The 19,259-nt window shown below is 43.5% G+C and overlaps 1 protein-coding gene across 22 annotated transcripts in view; it reads left to right on the top strand.

Annotated features, from left to right (window-relative positions):
* SLC6A11 (solute carrier family 6 member 11) overlaps positions 1-19,259 on the top strand; it is a 98,349-nt gene that overhangs the window by 11,314 nt on the left and 67,776 nt on the right. For 18 of the 22 annotated variants that reach the window (XM_069027939.1, XM_069027937.1, XM_069027932.1 and 15 more), the window contains 7 exons: positions 153-393; positions 843-1,382; positions 2,661-2,705; positions 2,808-3,038; positions 5,826-5,960; positions 6,127-6,267; positions 7,686-7,776. In XM_069027939.1, the coding sequence (XP_068884040.1) occupies positions 2,819-3,038; positions 5,826-5,960; positions 6,127-6,267; positions 7,686-7,776 (587 nt within the window). In that variant the 5' untranslated portion in view covers positions 153-393; positions 843-1,382; positions 2,661-2,705; positions 2,808-2,818. Of the gene's footprint in view, positions 1-152; positions 394-842; positions 1,383-2,146; positions 2,366-2,660; positions 2,706-2,807; positions 3,039-5,825; positions 5,961-6,126; positions 6,268-7,685; positions 7,777-19,259 lie in introns of those variants that run through there. The other 4 variants (XM_069027944.1, XM_069027931.1, XM_069027923.1 and 1 more) reach the window with 4 other exon arrangements.

Genomic DNA, 19,259 nt, shown 5'->3' with positions numbered 1-19,259 from the left:
ATGAGGAACACCAGAGACACAGGCAAGAGCATGAACTGAGAGCCAGCCTGCAATCCAGGGAATTTCCCTCATTGCTATAGCAAAGGCTCCACCAGAATTAAAAAACCCCAGGGTTCTCAACCTGCTCTAAAATTTGTCGTTTTATGTTGCAGACACTGTGCAGTGTTGACAAGGATTAGCAGCCAGCAATTACTCCCATAAACACTTCAGCTGGTAGGAGACTGAATGGGAATTGGTGCAGGACTACAGCAGTGGGTAAAACACTCGACACCAGGAATTAATCATTTCAAATGGTGAACAAATCAGCAGTGAATAAACACCTTCAGCATCTGCCCCTGGCCTGTCCCTTGCAGCAGGCCCTTCAATTGGGGGTCATCAATCTGTTTGATGAAGGTTGGTCTCTCCTCTGTATTGAATCATCAAATGTTTACTGTCCCTTAGCTCCCCTCCAGTTTTAGAATTACTCTCAGGAATAAAATGAGAATTCACTGTCAGCTTTGATGTTCAAGTGTATCCTGTTGAGCCTGCTAGGCCTGGCCGGAATACAGAAAAGCAGTGTCTGTTTTGATCCCTGCTGAAAACAAGATGAAGGAGGGGGTAAAAATAAATCAACAACAAAAAAAGCCCTTTGAGTTGAGTTTGGTTTGTGCAAAGTCAGCTTGGGAAAAATTGATCTATTGCATCCTCAATTAATTAATACCAACTGCATTAAAAACAGAGACAAACCACAAATTGACCACCCCAGACCAACCTAGATCTGGTAATACCTGTGGGGAGGATACTTTTAAAAAAATAAAATATAAGAATTTTGCATTTTTTTCAGCAGTTTTTCCTTTCCCAAGATAGGTGTGACTAGAACTGGCATCAAGAAGAAAAGAGAGAGGCTCAGCCTGCACCTGTTAGGTGCAAGGGTTGATGTGACAGAGAGTTGACAGGGTGAAGCCCCAGCACCCACTCTTGTGACAGGCATCGTTGAAATGCAAAATTCTGAAAACTTTAACCACAGCAGAAGCTCCAGCGTGTAATGTACAAGTGGGGTACAAAGTCAGCTCAAGTCAATATAAAATCTATCCGTGGGCATCTTTCCACTGTCCTCCATGCTAACAGGAGTCCAGGCAGTGGGAAAAGTCCATGGAGCTGGAGAGTGAGAGGGAGAGTATCCACATGGAAGAGGAGCAGGCTGTCTCTGGGGCATTCTCCAGCAGAGAATCCTGCATTTAGGAGCCTGTGTGTTCCAAAGTGCATCCCCTGGAGCTGCAGAGCAAAGCCTTGCTGATCGTAATTGCAGCAGAGTGTGGAGCCGAGGGAAGATTTGAAGCAAGAACCTGGCTTGGGTGCTGCCATTTGCTGAGGAGAAGCTGCAGAGATGAAGAAAGGAAGAGGTATTTAATTTGGGTTTGGAAACATGGGATGAAACTGACTGACCTACAAAAAATTTTAAGAAGGAGAGGGTTAAATGGGAAAAAATTCTCTACTCGAAATATTTGATTCAACCTGAAACAAAACCATTTGTAATAATTTTTTCCCCTATTCTCGCCTCTTTTACAGCTCGAATTTTAAGCCAAGCCCCAGCTAGCAATGCCCACATGGGCTGGTTCTGCATTTTCCTGGTGTAACTCGAAAGCGCCCACATTGTTTCCACACTTCCCAAATGTTCCCCCTCCATTTATTTTTTCATCCCGTCTGTCCCCCGGCTCCCCCCGCCGCCCTTTCCAGCTGAAGTTTCTGTCATCTGCTCCCGGCGGGTTCCTTTTTTTAACTTGCCGGGCCTGCGCCAGCCCCCCGAGCGCGGCCGGGAGCGCCGCAGGTGCGGGGCTGTCCCTGCGCCCCGCCCGCCGCATGCGGGTCCCCCCTCCCTGCCCGAGGGGTGCGGAGCAGCGCCGGGATCCGCAGGGGATGCGGAGCAGGGATGCGGCGCAGGGATGCGGAGCGGGGCTGCCAACCTGCCGGGCTCGGCCCTGCCCGCGGGGCGGGGGAGCGCAGGCTGGGGATGCTCGGTGGTGATGCTCGGTGGTGATGCTGGGTGGAGGAGAAGGAGGAGGAGGAGGAAGAGGAGGAGGGGGGAGCTGGCGGGACAGCCTGAGGTGGGCGGAGGGGGGAGGCGGGTGTTAAACCATCGCTCCGGGGAGGGCTGAGCATTTGCAAATTCCGGCTCCAGAGCGCGGGGAGCATCCTACTACCCACGCCGGGCCGCCAGCAGCGGCAGGGCAGGACGAGGCTTCCCGGCTCCCGGGGATCCTGAACGCCTTCTCCCCGCCGGCCGTGCCCTGCCCGCGCTCCCGGAGCCGCGGCCATCCGCCCGCAGGCAGCGCTGAGCCACAGCCCGGCCCCTGTCCCCGGCGCGCAGGCACGGGCAGAGCCCTGGGTGAGTAATCCGGGAGCTCCCCTGCTCCTCCAGGCAGGCCACAACCATTCCAGCCCTTCCGCACGTCCCCGAGGGCTCCTGGGCTCAGGTGTGCGCCTGGAAGGTGCAGCAGCTCTCTGTCCTCTGGTAGGTCAGTCAGGCTGGGATCCGTGCCCGGGGAGGGATTTTTGAAAGGCTTCCCTCGGTTAGGAAGTTGTCTGTCTGCACTTGGAAATAGCTCCTTCCCTTGCACATAACCTTATCTCTTCCCTCCACCCCTTTCTTTTCCTTTTCCCCTGCTTTACAACTTTTCCAGCCCTGTGGAGTTGCCTCCCTCACTTTCGCCTGCAGATTTCCACAGGTAACGAGAAGCCAATGCCACGCTGGGAGATTTCAGTCATTGGAGATCAGTACCAGCAAGCGTCCTAACACACCTGTGTGTTTTTCTTTTGTTCTCCACTAGGCTGAAAAGTCATGACAGCTGAAAAGACTATTCCTATAATTAATGGCAAGCCAGAAGATGCTTTGGACCCAGAAGCCTCAAGTACTAACCTCGTCCACATCAATGATAAGAAAGTTCATGAAAGAGGCCACTGGAACAATAAGGTTGAATTTGTGCTTTCTGTGGCAGGGGAGATTATTGGGTTGGGAAACGTCTGGAGATTCCCATATCTTTGCTACAAGAATGGAGGAGGTAAGATGGCATCACGTGTGGATTTACATGGAATTAAACACGGGAATTAAAGAGTTAAGAATGCTTTGCAGTGATTTATTGCTCTAGTAAGAGATACGTGTTCAGGATTTCAGTGCATGTGCAGACAGGGAAGCTTTAAACATCGGACAACTAAGAAAAATCATTGTGTTTCTCTCTCCTTCTCTCCAAACACTGTGTGGTTTATTTTTACAAGTTTCTTCTGTGTTAGTAAATTGAGATATTTTTCTCAGTAGCATTTTTCGTGCAGAAGAAGCCAGTGTTCTGTTATAGTAGTACAGGCTGTCTTCTGCATGTGAATACACACCCAGGCATGCTTAACTAAGTTTGTCTGACACAGAAGAGGAGGCATCACTTTATTTGTCACAACACTGTACTTGGGAGAGGATTAATTTTTTTTCTAATAATGCCACAAGCACTAAATATTTTTTCTTTGTCACGTGAAATTTTTTATACCTCAACGTACCTTTTTTTCCCTCAGTACTTCCCTAGTTCCTACAGCAAGGTAGGGGAAGATGTAAAACTGCAGGTTACTCAAAGAGAGCAAGCACTAATAAATGTAAAATATGAATGTTGGTAGAGAGAGAAAAGAGCAGACTCAACTTCTACAGAAGTGTGACATGTGCCATGTGTTGGTTATAGCTGACTATAAACCGTGTAAGATGTGTGACAGCTGGGAATAAGCACATCAGCTGTGCTGGGGAAGCAACGAAGGAAGAAAAGTCAATTACAAACTCAGTTTAGAATTCTGTGGACTGGGTTCAACATTCTCCCCACTTAAGGCCTGGGTCAGTGGTAGTGTAAACACAGAGGCTGGGAGAAAAATGGGATGTGCAGGGCTGATAAGCAGTGATCTGATCTTTAAAGGGCTTGTTTGCTAACAATGCTGTGCCAAATTTCTATTCCTTGTCCTTCCTTATCTGAACTTGGGGATGGTTTTTAGCCTGTTTTGTCTGCTGTTTCCACACGACAAATACTGCTGTGGAAGTTGTGTTTATCGTTGGAAGCTCCTTTCTTTATGGATCTGTATTTTGGTGAAACTTATGTCACAATAGTTCACCCTTTAGAGAATGCTACTACCAAACCCTGCTGTTATACGTGAATATTAACATGCTGCATATCAGATACACAGCACCTCTTGTTGATTGTTAAAGTGTTCCCAGAGAACTTTTGGCAGAGGAAATAACAGAAATGTATTTCTGATGTGCAGTTTTTGGGTTCACACGACCACCTTTAGGTGCCTCTTTATAGGTATGTGCCAGCTTGTCAAATGGTGATGCTCTCATTTTTAAGGCTGTAACATGAGGCACAAAGAATTCTAATCATTGCTAGGCGTGATTCGATGAAAGAGTAATTACTTGAATATCATATTTAATTAATTTAATTAAGAATAGAATGAGTGGGTGTGATTGAATTGGTCATGTCCTGGCACCATGGGACATTTGCCATTGAGCAGTTTTAGTCAATGGAGGCTCAGTCTGTGACCTGTGGCTTTGTAACCCCATGCTGGAATTAGACCAGAGTTTGTTTTTAGTACTTTCATCTGATGCATCAAACTCCTTGGTGTGTGGTAGGGGAAGGCACTGGTAAATATCTGAGCTAGTTGTGAATAAGTTGCTGCTTACAGAACAAATCTGGAAGCTGTAGTATGGAACTTGTGAGGTCTGACCTCTCTGGGACTTACTCCAAGTCATGACAGGGAGTGCAGGAATCATCTGCTATAATTTTAGGTTCTTGTGGATGTTCAGGTTTTAAGGAAAATTAATTTCTTTGCCTGCTTAGAATTAGGTATTTCTTGGAATGTGATCTTTTTGCAAGCTGGGAAACCTGATGTTTTCTAATTTTCCTGATGTATGCCTGTTGGAACAGTGTTGGAAAAACAGTCGGAGCTGATACTTTGGTTTTCCACAAGTTGCCATGTTAAACTCACTGTGATTGTGTGTATGAGAGGGCCAAGTGCATTTGATACTGACCAGTAAATCATTCAGAGAACCCATGCAAATATTCCATTCTTTGTGGAATCCCCATGGATTGCTTGAGAGGCACCTGGGATTCAGCTCTAGGGAAATTTCCTGGCTGAGGGAAGAGACTCCTGGTGATGAGATGTGAAGGAAACGTGGATTTAATTGTCTCAACTTTCTGATCAAGGTGGCTGAAGCACAACAGCTGTTTCAGGGTGTGGGTGTGCTGTGTTTGGGGTTTGCTGTGGTTCACTGCCTGTGCTGGACTTTACTGCCAGCATCCAAAAAAAGTGTTGATGCTTTGCTATTTTCCTAGAATTTCACATTAATATTTCTGGCTGATGAGGCCAAGCCCTGCTTTCCTGTCCTTGTAAGTAGTTCTGAAGTTTGTTTCCTCATTCCCTTTTCACAATCCTTATCATCAGGCTCATATAAATAACGTGAAAAGGATTTCTTGGATTTAAGATCTGTAACACTTCTTCACCCCTGAAAAAAGCAGGGGAGGTAGTGTAGACTGACGTGGTGCTGAGCAGAGCAGAACTTTGTAGCTGAGCACGGCTGGGATCTTCTCTGTGTTTGAGAGCCTCATGAGCTGACTTTGTGCTGAGGAACTTTGATCTGGTCTGGTTTAGCCCTGGCTTACAGGTTAACTCTTGATATTTGGGGCAGGAGTGAATCCTTCCTGCCCTGCCAGAGTGATGCCTGGGGGATGGCTCACAGCTGATCCTTCCTTTACTGGGAAAATCCTCACTGTGCTGCCGAGGAACTGGATTCATTCTAACCAGCACCCCCCAATATTCACTTGCAGGTGCTTTCCTCATCCCCTACGTGGTCTTTTTTATTTGCTGTGGAATACCAGTATTTTTCTTGGAGACAGCCTTGGGACAGTTTACAAGTGAAGGAGGCATCACATGCTGGAGGAAAGTTTGCCCTCTATTTGAAGGTAACAATTCTGTGTTCTACTACAAAAGAAAGCATTCAGTTTGAAGTAAAATGAAATAAATAGTATCAAAATGGAAGTTAGGATATACTTAAGAGTAAGCATCTGTTTTTAAATTATCTGACAAGCAGTTTTCTTTTGTATCTCACTTTTTATTTTGCTTCTTCAGGCATTGGCTATGCTACCCAAGTTATAGAGGCACACCTAAATGTATATTACATCATCATTTTAGCATGGGCTATCTTCTATTTGTTCAACTGCTTTACTACAGAGCTTCCCTGGGCTTCCTGTGGCCATGAATGGAATACAGGTATGACCTCAGCAGAGATTACTGATATACAAATCCTTCCAAGTGATTGATTGATACATTGAAATATCCTGAACAAAGCCATTGGTGCGGCCAAGTCAGTGGAAGTGGGCCAACCACATCCCACTACAGCAAGAGAAAGGAAACCTGGAGTGGAACTGCCTTGGACCTTTCTGGGTTGGGTCATTGTTTAAGCATTTACTCCTGGAGAATTTAATGTCAGCAGAAAAAGACTATGGATTTTGTTAATTCTGTAAGATGTTCTGGCTAAATCCCAAGACTCTCATTTGCAATCATATCTATTCTCCCTGAACACAGAGAGTGAATTCTGCAGCAGAGAATGACCTGATGACAGGTTGCAATCTTGCTCTTTCACTCTAATGAGATCAGGAGGAGTTTGAATGGAGAGGAAAAAATATTAAATGTGGATCTTTGGATTTGCTCTTTTAAATGCCAGATGTTGAGGGATAATGTTCATCAAGCTACTTCTGGAAATTTAGTCTCATAAATAATCCTTACTGCATGTAAAGTAGCCTCCTGCATGAAGGATGAGGTGTGCATTCATGAGGGTTTGCAGGGTAGGGCTCTGCATCTGTCCTCTCATTGATATTTATATCTGTAATTCTCTGCTCATTGAGTCTGTAGATCACAAACATCCATGGGGAGGATCTCATCCCAGTGCCATGTTCCCATGTTCCTGAAGTTTTGCATTTATCCCTTAAATCCCAGTCCAATTTCAAATCAAGTACCCATCGTATTGTCTTTCATGGTTTCACTAATTGGCCATTTATTGTATTTTTTGAGCCCACCTAAAGCTGCCTGAAATCTTAGTTTATGTCAGGGAATGAACTTTGGGCCCAGTGGATGTAGAAGGCTTTGGTGTCAGTTTTGGCAGCCCTGCAAAGGAGCTTGGCCAGTGTTATCACTGCTCAAATGCTCAGCAGTGCTGAGCTGCTTTGGCCTTTCTCTGTGTTAGAGATAATTATGATAAACCAGAGGAAATATCCATTTGCCTTACCAGGAAAAAGTGGAAGTTTATGGCTGGCCATGTTCCCTAAACCATTTGTAGCCATAACCCGTTGAACCAGCAGCTGGAGTAGGAGCATCTTGCAATTCCCAATCCATCTCCTCAGTTTCTCAATGTTTGTTTCTTCTGCCTGAGGGGATTTTTTGGCCCTGTGCCTCTGGGAAGTGTTGTAGGAGGGTCCTCATGGATGTTTTCCTGGGTTATCCTAATCTGGTGTTGCAGAAGTAGCAGCTGTTGCATTTAGTGCACCCAGAAACCTTTAAGCCCACCCAGAAAACGTGGTGTAGAATGGAGGCTTTTTCCCATCCCCAAGGTGCACAAACTGGGAGATGAACAACAACAGCTGTGCTTGCATGTCAACAGAGCAAACTCTTTCTTTTTGGTTCTTTTCTAGAAAACTGTGTGGAATTTCAAAAACTTAATATGAGCAACTGCAGTCAAGTCTCTTTACAAAATGCCACCTCTCCAGTGATGGAATTCTGGGAGTAAGTGCACAGAAACTTTATGTTTGGTCAGCCTGTTTGTTACCTTGCAATGATTTGATCATTTACACATGGTTAGATACCTCATAACCCTATAGCACTTAGGGATGTGAGCTCAGCTGGAAATTTTCTTATACGGCCACAGTCAGAATGAGAGTTTTTAACTCTTTTTTTAGAGGATACAAGGAAAGGAATTCCATATCCTGAAAGGACACAGAACAAAGTGTGCCACTTGCTCGGGAGCTTGGCTCCTGCTGCTGGAGGAAAGAGCCTCAAACCCATACTAATGAGGAGGCAAAGGTGAAAGAAAGAGGATGATTTACAACATTTGTGTTTTTCCTTTTCTTTTCTTTTTTTTTTCCCCAAATATTTCTTCCCTTAGGAGTTTGAGAGCTGCATCCTCATCCTTGTTTCAGCTAACTAATACTCTGGCTTCTGTATCTCATTATTTTTTAAAGGACTGTGTAAGTGTTAGTTATTCAGCTAGAATAACAGCAGAGTTTAACTCTCTCCTGTCCCCCTGACTCTGATTTCTTGTTAGCCTAAGAGAAGGAAATAATCTGTTTGCAAAAGATGATCTGCTTTTGTGGTGACATATTTTTCCCGACTATAAATATTTAATCAGGGCAGTGTAGTCTCCCATTTGCTCCTCACAGGGCGTTGTGGGTGTTAAGCCAGTCACAGAAATGGAATGTTGCTTTTAACGCTGAGTGATTTCACAATTCAAAGCCTGCTACAAAATTCTGGGTTACTACAACTTCTTGGGGACCCATTCATTTTATCTTGAAGACAGAGCCTTATTCTGAGGCTGTTTTGTGTTCAGGACAGCAACAGCTACACTTTGAAAGAGCCAAGAATGAAAACTCCTTGAGGGCAGAACTCTACATGGACATAATTTCCTTGAATCTTAGAATGTGCTCTTGTCTGCCTGAACCTCTTTTTCTTGGTACATCAGTTAACTTAGACTTCATGGGTTCTTTCAGCAAATAATAGTTTTATTTCAAAATAAAATACACCCCCCCCCCCCCCCCCCCCCAAACTAAATTAAGCCTGAACAATATGAGAGGTATTCACTCTCTGGATAAAACTGAAATTTTACTTTCTGTTCAAATTTTCAATAATCTGAACACCTAACATCTTAAATCAAAATATACCTGCTCCAGTGTTTCACAATAAACCAGAGTTTCTCAGGTGGCATCACTTAATGCTACAACTTCTTTTTATTTTAGCAAAAATCTCTTATGGTTCTTTGGGATAGTGAGAATTAAGACTTCATATCATTAGAGTCAATGAACAGAATATTTTCTCAATTATTAGCCAATTTACCCCTGCATTTATATAATTTTTCAGCAGTACTCCCAGCTCAGCCCCTGATGGTAACTCCAGTTACCCAGAGAAGTAAGAAATGTTCAGTTCAATTACATGGAGGGCACAGAGCAAGTGTTACACTCTCACGTTTCTATGGTTTTGTGGGTTTTGTGTTAGTGCTCATCTCTGGATTGCCTGAATTCCTGTGTCAGTGTTATTTTGAAGCACATCCAAAGCCATTTTAAGCACGTTCCTTCTCAGAGATCTCTAAAAATGAAGCCAAACAAGATTCTGTGGCTCAGCTTGCAAATCAAGTTGCAGTGGGTTTTAAACCCTTCAGTTTTGGGGCATATATCCCTACCTGACTTTGGCTAAGTCAGGAATGAATTATGGAACTAGAAGGGATAGTCGGATTTAAACTTTTCTCTTAGCTGGGTTTACAGTCTTGTGTATAAAAAGTTGAAAATATACAGTCCAAACCTTTTAAAATCACAAACACCAAAAGAAAAGATAAATTAAATAATTGTTATTTATCTGAAACTTCTGTCTTTACCATGCCACAGACAAACTTCTTGTAACACTAACAGTTTACTGGCCAAAATAACTTAAGATATTAAACTTATCTGCTTTCTCTGTCCAACCAAAACTGGAGTTCTTCACACAGAAAACAAATATACTCTCTTCCTGCTAAGGAAGGGGTTTGCCTTGTTTAAAATTTAAGTAGTTATGATGTTGCAGGGCTTCAAAATTAAAAAAAAAGACATGACAGTTTCAAAGGGGAAGAATGAGCCTCATTAAAAATTAGGACTGATTTTGCATTTAAATAACTCATTGGAATTAAGATTATAATTAAATTATATGTCTTAATTACACAGCAGTGGCCTTTCTGTATAAATGTGCAGAGCAGATCCCAGAGCAATACAAAGTAAATATGACTGGAACAGTTAATTTGTTTGGAAGATAAGTGTTACCAGCAATGTTATTTCCCTCAGCCAGAGGTGGTGTTCTCGTGATGATGCTTTACTACGTTGTAAATTCTGGTGCCAGGAGCCATAAACTCGTTGTAAACTTGTTGCAACAATTAGTAAGAGGCGAGTAGCTGGAGGAGACTGCATAGAGCAGCTGCTCAGGGCTATTTCATGGGCAGCGTGTGAGGATCCTCCTTGCAGCAAAAACCCTTCTCAGACCTGGGGTTATTTGCATAACCACCAGGTTCCTTACAATTAATTAACTACAATTAATATAATTAATTAAAATTAATTTAAAAATACAATTAATGCTTGGCAAGGGGAGGGGAAAGCTCGAGGTTTCTTGTGAACAACCATTCAGAACCTTTCCCTGTAATGCCAAGGCTGCCATTGAAATTCCTCCAAGTCGTGGCCACATAAAGCCAATTTATTGTGTGAGGGGTTGGCTTTGGGGAAAAAAATTGGGCTTTTGTGGGATTTTTTTTGTATTTGTGGTGGGTTTTTTTGTCTGTTGAGTTAATCTGTGGATTGGAGTGGGGATTGTTGTGCACAGTGATGCTGTTTGTTTGCTGTACGTGAGCTTGTTTACACGTAAAACTCAATCCTGCGTTTGTAACGTGTCAGGCTGATGCTGCAGCTCTCCTTCCAGAGCTCTATCACGTTGCCCCAGCCTTGTAGAGTAATCACAATGTCTTCAGATGGTTTTAATTAAACCCAGCCTAACCAGAAGAGTGCTTGGGGAAGACTCAGTAATTCCCCAGCGTTTTTGCTGTGCTCTGTGCTGCTCTCAAGTCCAGTGCTCCCAGTCTGAGAGTTACTCGTGCTGAGGGAGGTACAGGAGCAGGGGGGCAAGATGGATTTGGTTTTGTGTGTGCAAATGAATACACCAGGCCCAAAACATCTTTATTTCTGGCTTTGGAAAGGAATCTTTTTTAACTGGTGCTGCTAATAATTTTCCACCAACTGTGCTGTAAGGCTCAGCCTTTATTTACTCGTGACGGGAATTAAATCCAAATCCTCAGCTGGCTTGAGGACTGCAAACAAAAACTTCAGCCTTTCTGCTGAAATGTTTGTAGCTTTTGGTGCTTCTGTGGCCTTGGTGACTCCTAAAGCTGTGGCTTGAGTCAGGCAGGGACTCACCCATGGGCAGAGGTGGCAGAGGATACCTGACAGTGCCATGAAGCTTTCCCAGTTCCCCTTCCTCAGGTGTGCCCAGAGGATGCTGTTCCCTTGTTCTCTGAGCAGGTATAGCCTCACTTCTGATAATTCATCATTCTCTGCCTGCTTTGATAGCTGTGTCACACAAAGGGTGTGTGAGGGTTTAGTTTTTACCTTGCATGGACTGATTATTTGTTAAAACAAATAAAAAAAGGATTCAGAGAGAAAACCTGCAGCAGGTCTTAGATGCTGTTTTCCTCTTGGTACATGCCAAAGAACTCATTAAACTTCAGAACTTTAAATATTTTTGTGAGGCTGTGATTGATAACCACCTACCTGTAGCTACACAGCGAAAATGGTCTGATCCTGCTGGAGGAGCAGCAGGCAAAGTCTGGGAGTTTGAACATTCTTTTCTTCTTCTCCTGCTTGGAAATATCTATCCCTGTTATTGTTTTAAGACTTCATTTGGGTGAGGAGACTAACCACTGGCAACTGATCAAAATTAAGGGATTAAAACGTTTCTTGCTTTACTCAAAAAGACCTTGCAAACCACAGCCTCGACAAGTTCCACACTCTGTGGGTACAGTTCCTAAGATAAGCAGCTAAACTGGTATAAGTTCACTTTTTATTCCTCAAACTCTCTGCTGCTGTGTTCCAAAGGACAGGCCAGAGTCTGAACCTCCACTTTCCCCTCATGGTGGTGCCAGCATTCAGAGACCGACCTGTTTTCTCCCTTTAAGGCATTTCCCTCACTCCAATTGTAGAGTTTACGTATGGATTTTCTAATAAAAAGTAATAATCATAGTTTCAAGGTGTGGCACATAGAAATTTAGTGCCCAAATTTCAAACATAGTGGTAGCTGTGGTGTTGATAATTACTGATAAATTTAAGCAGGACATTAAAGAGAACTGTGGCTGTAGGTGAGGGTGTATTTGTAGGAATCAGAACAGGAGGGGGAGATGCTCTGCTCCATCACTGTTCTGCTTTCCTAGGAGAGGGAATTGCCTGGCAGGTGTGGGGGCTCAGCCATGCCTTGTGTGCTCCTTTGGCTGCTGCTCCAGTCTGTCACCACGGGCAGGAATTTGAGGTTTCCAGTGCCTGGGAAGGGAGCTGGACAGAAAGAGGACCCACGGTTTTGTGGCTGATTCCACCTCAATAGTTTTTTATTGGCTGTGGAGCAACAACTTAGTCCTCTGTTAAAGGAGGTCTGGTTGTTGGCCTGTCACTCTCTGGAGGGGGTGACACATCCTTAGCGTTTCCAAGTAGAGCCTAGTGAGAAAAAACATCGGTTTTGTCTGGGCAAAAGAAAAGGGGCTGTTCTCAGCAAAAAGGAAAAGGCACAAACCCTTTCCTTGCAAAGTCAAAAAAGAGGTTTTTCCTGTTTCATTCAGGCTACAAATGAGTGCAGGAGTCACATTGTGGTTAATCCCCAGCACAGTGAGAAGTCAGGGGCGAGCTGAGTCTGGTCCTGCTGTGCTCAGTACCCAGGGGACTCAGCACCACTCCAAACCAGCCCTTTGTGGGTGTCTTGTAGGACACTGAGCTGTGCCAGACCCTCCTCTTTCTGCCCAGTTCGTAAGGGGCCGTGTGAAAATTGCTTTTTGTTTGGAGCCACGTGAGCTCTCCATCTGGGTTTGCCTCAAGATCACTGACTTTGCCTGACTTCAGCTGAAAAAAGCAAATGAGATTGGTGTCAAAATGCTGCCAGTTTCTCCTGTATTGAGGGCTGAACCCTAAGCCAGGTGGATGAACTTCCATGGTTTTTGATTTTTACATTTCCTGTTGTACATAACACTTTCGCTATGGACAATGAAAAAATGACCTTCAAGTTTGCAAATTCTCCTGACTTTCTACTACTTTGGGAATTTGTAGCATTTGGTTGATTCCTGTGTTAGAATATGGTCAAGCTTTGGCTTGCAGTGGCATCAGAACCAAAAACTAAATTTTTGTAGCAAAGCTCATATGTGAGCCACTTAAAATATCCCTTAACTGCATAATTGTCAAAGTTCTAGAACGCTATTATAACTATTCATAGTAGGTAAACACGCTCAGAAGCTGAGTGAGGTGCTTAAACTCTGATCTTTAGAAGCTGCTGGCTTAGATCTCCAGTTTTGCTGCAAAATGGGAAATCTTATTTATTTGTAAATAGGGGCATTTCCAGGGTTGTGGGTAACACAGGAATGTGTGTTTACAGATGTGCACATCTCTAGATGCCAGTTTTGCCATTATAGGGAAAGAATTATAGAAGAAAAGCACATTTTTCTTGAAGGGGTAAAATTAATATAAAATGAAAAGTCTAAAACAGCAAAACCTCAGTTGTGCCAGGATGGGCTTGGCCAAATCAGCCAGGAGCAGCACGAGCCAAAAGAACCAGGGGTGTTTCTTCTGCCTTTGCCAGGGGTTTCATTGCTTTCTCATGAGCTGTTGATTTTCTGGGTTTGTTGTGTGAAGCTTTTTGGTTTTAATTTTTTTATTTATGAACAAAACCCCTCTACTGAAAGGCCTCCCTTCAGCTAGACCTGGTTTTATGCAAGTATAAAACCACCTCATCCCCTTTTTCCCCTAATTATCATGTACAACCTCCTACAGTATCTACACAAACTTTTAAATCTTCTAGAAAACTGAAAATAAGATATTTCTGGTGCTATTTGCTGCCTGAAACCAATTAGTCCCCTGCAGCAGCTCCCCTGTGTGAGAGGTCCTGCCTAGCACAAGCTGAAAAGTCACATCCATGCTTGACAAAGTTGCCCACTCCAGGAATTATTTTCTTTACTGGCTGACCACAAGAATGGGATGTGCAAGGCCGGATGTGTGAACAAATCACATGAAGCTCTTCCAAGGCATATTTTTCAATGCCTCTGGAACCTCTTAAATATCCAAGTGGCCTTGTAAATAATAGATTGTTATTTCCAACTGTCCAAGAATGAGCCCATTGCTTTTATTCCCTGTCTTGGAATTGGGAATGTGAAGGGCTTTGGTGAGAGGCATTTTAGAGATGCACAAGTAACTGAAAACATTGTCAAGCAGGAATCACATTCCTCTGGTTTTTGGCTATCTCAGCATGGATGCTGTGTAAAAGACTTATTTCCATGCAATTCATCAAGCCTCTGTCTATTTTTGGCTCTTGAAAAAGTATCATCATAAGAAAAATCAAATGTTTAGACACTTTTTTAAGAGTATTTCCCAAGTATGGCTTTGTAGATTCAGGGCATTAACAGAAAGGGTGGTTGCTTGGGATTTTAAATTGAATTAATTTTTTTCTTTTTCATTATTTCACTGTTTTCTACTATATTCTTATAAGGCAGCAAAATTGCTTTGCAGTGTCAGGAGGACTTCCAGAGGAAACTCATTAAATGTTGCACTGCAGTTCCTGGAAAGGCTACAGAACATTTCCAATCAGTCAGTGCAGGCCTGGGAACAGCAATGTGGGCATAGCTGTCCTCAGGGTGCAAAGGAAATAACTGATCTCTCCCCCAAATCCCTTCAACAGCTCTTCTTTAATTATCTCCTATCTGATGTCCATAGGTTTTACTTCATAAATAAAAAAAATGAGTCAGTAGAATTTATCTGCATTTAATTAACAATACTGCAAAATTTGCAAGTGCTAGAGCAGAGTGATATTTTATGAAGACTCAAGTCCAGGGTCAGTGAGTATAAGAAATGTGTTGAGGGATTTTTTTCAATTTTTAAATTTTTTTTTGCTGGTCAGGTAATGGTTTTCTTTTAGCCTGCTCTGTGAGGAAGAGATAAGAGCTTATCACCATTCATTTGTTACATGAGTTTGGAGCCAAAACCTCTATTTTACAAGAACATGCAGTAATTCTCAATATTTTGTGCTCTGTAGTTCTCATTTGATGGACATTTAATTAAGAGAGAAAAGCTCAGTACAACTGCACAGGTTGTCTAAAAAGCTCCACAGAAATTCTGAGAGGCAACAGCTTGACTCGTATTTCTTCTGGGTGCTTTCAGTTCACAGCTGGTGCTGTGTGCTGAGCTAATTTATACCACTTAAGGTGAATAAAAAGGGAGATTTTTGTCACTGGATGACTTCTTCAGAGAGCAGAAGAGGGGAAATTACAAAAAAAAAGCCTGAAGGAGTCGTTGGATGTATTGAGAAAAGAGACTGTAGAGCAGAGGTGAGTGGAACTGCACAAAAAGCGATTGAACAGGATTAAACCCTTGGGCTTGCTGAAGGAGAACGTGCCATGACTTCAGTGAAAGAGGGGTAAGGAAATAGGTCAGGAATGGTTATAGGAATGGGATGTTCTGTGCTTGGCCCCCACTGTCTCCATGTGACAGAGACACAGACACACGAGTAAAAATGAAAAGAACAATATATGCATACATTCAAATAACCAAGTCCTTCTCAGGACAGTAAGCTAAGTAATGAGACAGGGGTTGGCACAAGAAATGTGTGTCTTTTTTTGCAAGCTGTACTAGAAATTTTAGAGAAAAATCTGCAGAAGAAAGCCTAATTCTACTTTTTAATTGGATGTGTGGAGAAATGGGTGATGAAAGGAACAACATTCAACCCTAGCAGGAATTTAAGAAGGAGGAGCCAGTCTGAAGAGTAGCAAATGTGGCTCAGCTAGGAATGGTTCACTGTGGTATGTGTAGGTCCCACTGGATCTGCTGGAAGAGGTAAATGTTTCAGAATAACGCTGGAGCTGAGGGATTCTTGCTAATGTGGCCACCAGGAATTGTCTGTCTGCTGCTTTGAGAAATAAGCCAAGTATGGAATTAAGTGGATTTCCAGAAATGAAGTCTTACACTTTAAAGGATTTCCAACAAATTTCTCTCAATCTGTAACCCACAGATTAGCTCTAAAAGCTGAACTACATCTTTCTAATCCCTGAGCACTGATGGTTGGAGAGTACAAGTGGGTATCAGGCAATATCTGTCAAGGGTAATTTGTAGCTCTTTCACAAACCTGTGGTTGTGCTCTATTTCCTGTTTCAGAGTTGACATGAAACCTTAAAAAGAGAGGTTTGGACACTGCACAGAGCCTGTACCTCTTGTTCTGGATATACAACTTCCAGAAAAGCCAAAGTGTCAGCTCACGTTGACTTGCAGGGAGAGTTTGGCATCCAGACCCTCTCCTGATTTTAAACACTTTCAGGGGCTAAATCTGCAACAAATCCACTGGGAGATTGCCTTTGCTTAACTTTACAGCTGTAGCCATGCTTGTTCTGGAGGTGTTTCAGTGATTACCACACTGCTGCACCGGGAAAACCCCTGGCACAACCAGCCCATCTTTAGTTTCCCAAGTATCAGCCTCTAGAGGGGGGAAAAGAAAGTCTGAAAGGAATAGTTTCTTTATAAGGCATCCTCTCTGTCAGATACCTGCCCTCTGTGTGGTTCACGTGTCTCCGTGCCACTCTTGCCCATGTCATCCTCACATCACTGAGCTCCTCAGGGCAGCAAGACAAAGCAGGGTACAGCAGCAGCCAGTGTCTCTCTGCTTCTCTCCTCCTCTCCTACCAATCCCAGATTGTAGAATTTGGATGGAAGTGAGGTCAGAACCAATTTAGTATCCAGCCTGAGTCACGTGCTGCTAAATTCTGATGTTCACTCAGTGTGTGCTCTGGGCAGTACAGGAGCAGTGTCCGGCTCTGGGGCCAGCACAGGGAGCACCTGGAGCTGCTGGAGAGTCCAGAGGAGGCTCCAGGATGAGCAGAGGGATGGAGCAGCTCTGCTGGGAGGAAAGGCTGGGAGAGCTGGGATTGTTCAGCCTGGAGAGGAGAAGCTTTGAGGTGACTGAATTTTGGCCTTCCAGGACCTGAAGGGGCCAACAAGAAGGATGGAGAGAGGCTTTTTATAAGGGCCTGGAGTGAGAGGATAAGGGGGAATGGGTTCCCACTGCCAGAGGGCAGGGATAGATGGGGTACTGGGAAGAAATCCTTCCCTGTGAGGGTGGGCAGGCCCTGGCACAGGGTGCCCAGAGCAGCTCTGGCTGCCCCTGGATCCCTGGCAGTGCCCAAGGCCAGGCTGGATGGGGCTGGCAGCAGCTTGGGACAGTGGGAGTGTCCCTGCCCATGGCAGGGGGTGGAACTTGGTGATTTTTAAGGTCCCTTCCAGCCCAAACCATTCTATGTTTCTGTGATACTCTGGGGCTAAAAATCAGAAAGGTTATCACTGCTCAAATAGGTGTTCTCTTCCTGGAAAAAGGAGAGGTCTCCCACACAATTTTGTTCAAGTCCCTCATCAGAGGTATGTGATCTTTTACATATTAATTTTTGTTTATGCAATGAAGCTCAAAAAATCTCTAATTTGCCAGTTATCTTTTAAAATACAGTCCTGTAATGTGGAGAAGAGGATGTTTAAGTGTTACAACTGGAAAATGTTTGCCAGCTTTGATATTTCCAGTACATAGAATGTTCTATACCTGTTCTCTAAGACAATATTGCACCATTCTTTCCATTTTCTGTGTCAAAAGATAAAAAACCACACCAGAGAAATCTTGCAAACCAGCACAAGTGAGAAATGCAGTCATGAACTGACTGGAAAATTAACAACACTCTTTTTAGGTTCATTTTATTGAAGGATAATTTTCCTTTTTACCTGGAAATGGTAAAGATATGGATATCTTTAGTTAAAAATCCCGAGAATTTCACAAGGTAAGCTGCCAGCCTTTTGGTTTCACAGTTTTATATTTAGCATTCAGCATAGATTTTTTAAAGTTTATCAGTATCATTTTCAAAAGTTATCATATGAGTAGATAAGGCAGTGGAGAACATCTCAAATCTTTAATATCTTGTGTACTCTGGTTCTTCCAAAACAACTTGTTCCTTCTCAGCTGTTTCTTTTCCACCTTGGAGTTGGAAATGCATATGTGGGTGCGTGGATCTGCCTCTCCCAAATTAGACAGTAATTAGCTCAGATTAGACAGCCACAGGGAAATGTTTGCCTTTCCTGACAGGTATTTTGGCATGGGAAAGTTCCTGGCACTTCAAGCATTCACAGAGGATTCTGGTGCATGGAATTGGAATCCTACAATTTTCAGAATTCAGTAGTATCTGTGGAGTTTCTAAGTCAGAAACTGTCTATTTGCACAGGATACTTGAACACACTTGGGTTGGAAATACACCAGTAAATTAAAGAATATTAATTGCATAAAGCTCAAGGAGAGGAAGAAAGATGTGAGTTTAGGAAATGTCTTTAGATGGAAACAAACTCACTTTTGCACAGAAATAGAGGATGTCTAAAAGATATCAATCCTTTTCTCCTAAGCTGATGGGAAATCTCTGCAGCACTGGCACTCAGGTGTGTTTTGCTTTTCAAAGGGGACCTCAGTGACGAGGTTCACAAGGGAAAGATGGACTGGGTTTGAAAGCTGCAGGGATAAAATGCACCAAAATATAAAATAACAAAGGCCACTCTACAGTGGCACTGCTCAGTGGCATCGTTTTGTTGTCCTTTCATCCCCACAGAGTTCTCTGAGGGCAGAGTAAAAGGGAACTTTGCCCCTGGCTGGGCACATCCCCAGGGAAAAGGGAGCTCAGGAGGGCTCCTTGTTTGGATGGTGTTTGGTGTTGGGTTTTTTAAAGCAAAGTGTCTTGGAAACTGCTCCAAACCAAAGTGGGAACATGAAGGGAGCTTCCCCAAATAGATGGAAGCTGTTCTTCAGCTTCCCAAATCGTGAAATGACGCAAGAAGTACCCCAGGACATTCCTTTCCACGATGTGTTGGCAGCTGTTAATCCTCTTTCTATCCAAGAGCCTGCTCCAGCTCCTCACACTGGAACACTTTAATAAAGAGCCTCTTTCCCAGGAAAATCCAGTGTTCCCATGGCCAAGAAATAGTGTGTAAGCTTTCAGAATGTTTGCATTCAAACTTGGGTGGAAAGGCTGCTTTTCAGTTATCTCACAACATTCCCCTCTCCAGAAATTCCAACAAGGGAGGGGCCCTTCTTCCTCTCAGTTGTACTGAGGCACCAAATGGGAAGGTATTTTAGTACTTTCTCAAACAAATTAACCCCATTTTCAGTAAGGATCTAATACTTGTTGAAATCATCTCCCAGTGGGATTTTATCTGTGTAAATTTTGGGTAAAT

The sequence above is a fragment of the Aphelocoma coerulescens genome, chromosome 12 (genome assembly GCF_041296385.1).
Source record: "Aphelocoma coerulescens isolate FSJ_1873_10779 chromosome 12, UR_Acoe_1.0, whole genome shotgun sequence".
Classification (NCBI taxonomy): Eukaryota; Metazoa; Chordata; class Aves; order Passeriformes; family Corvidae; genus Aphelocoma; species Aphelocoma coerulescens.
This window is presented reverse-complemented; position numbering and strand designations above follow the sequence as displayed.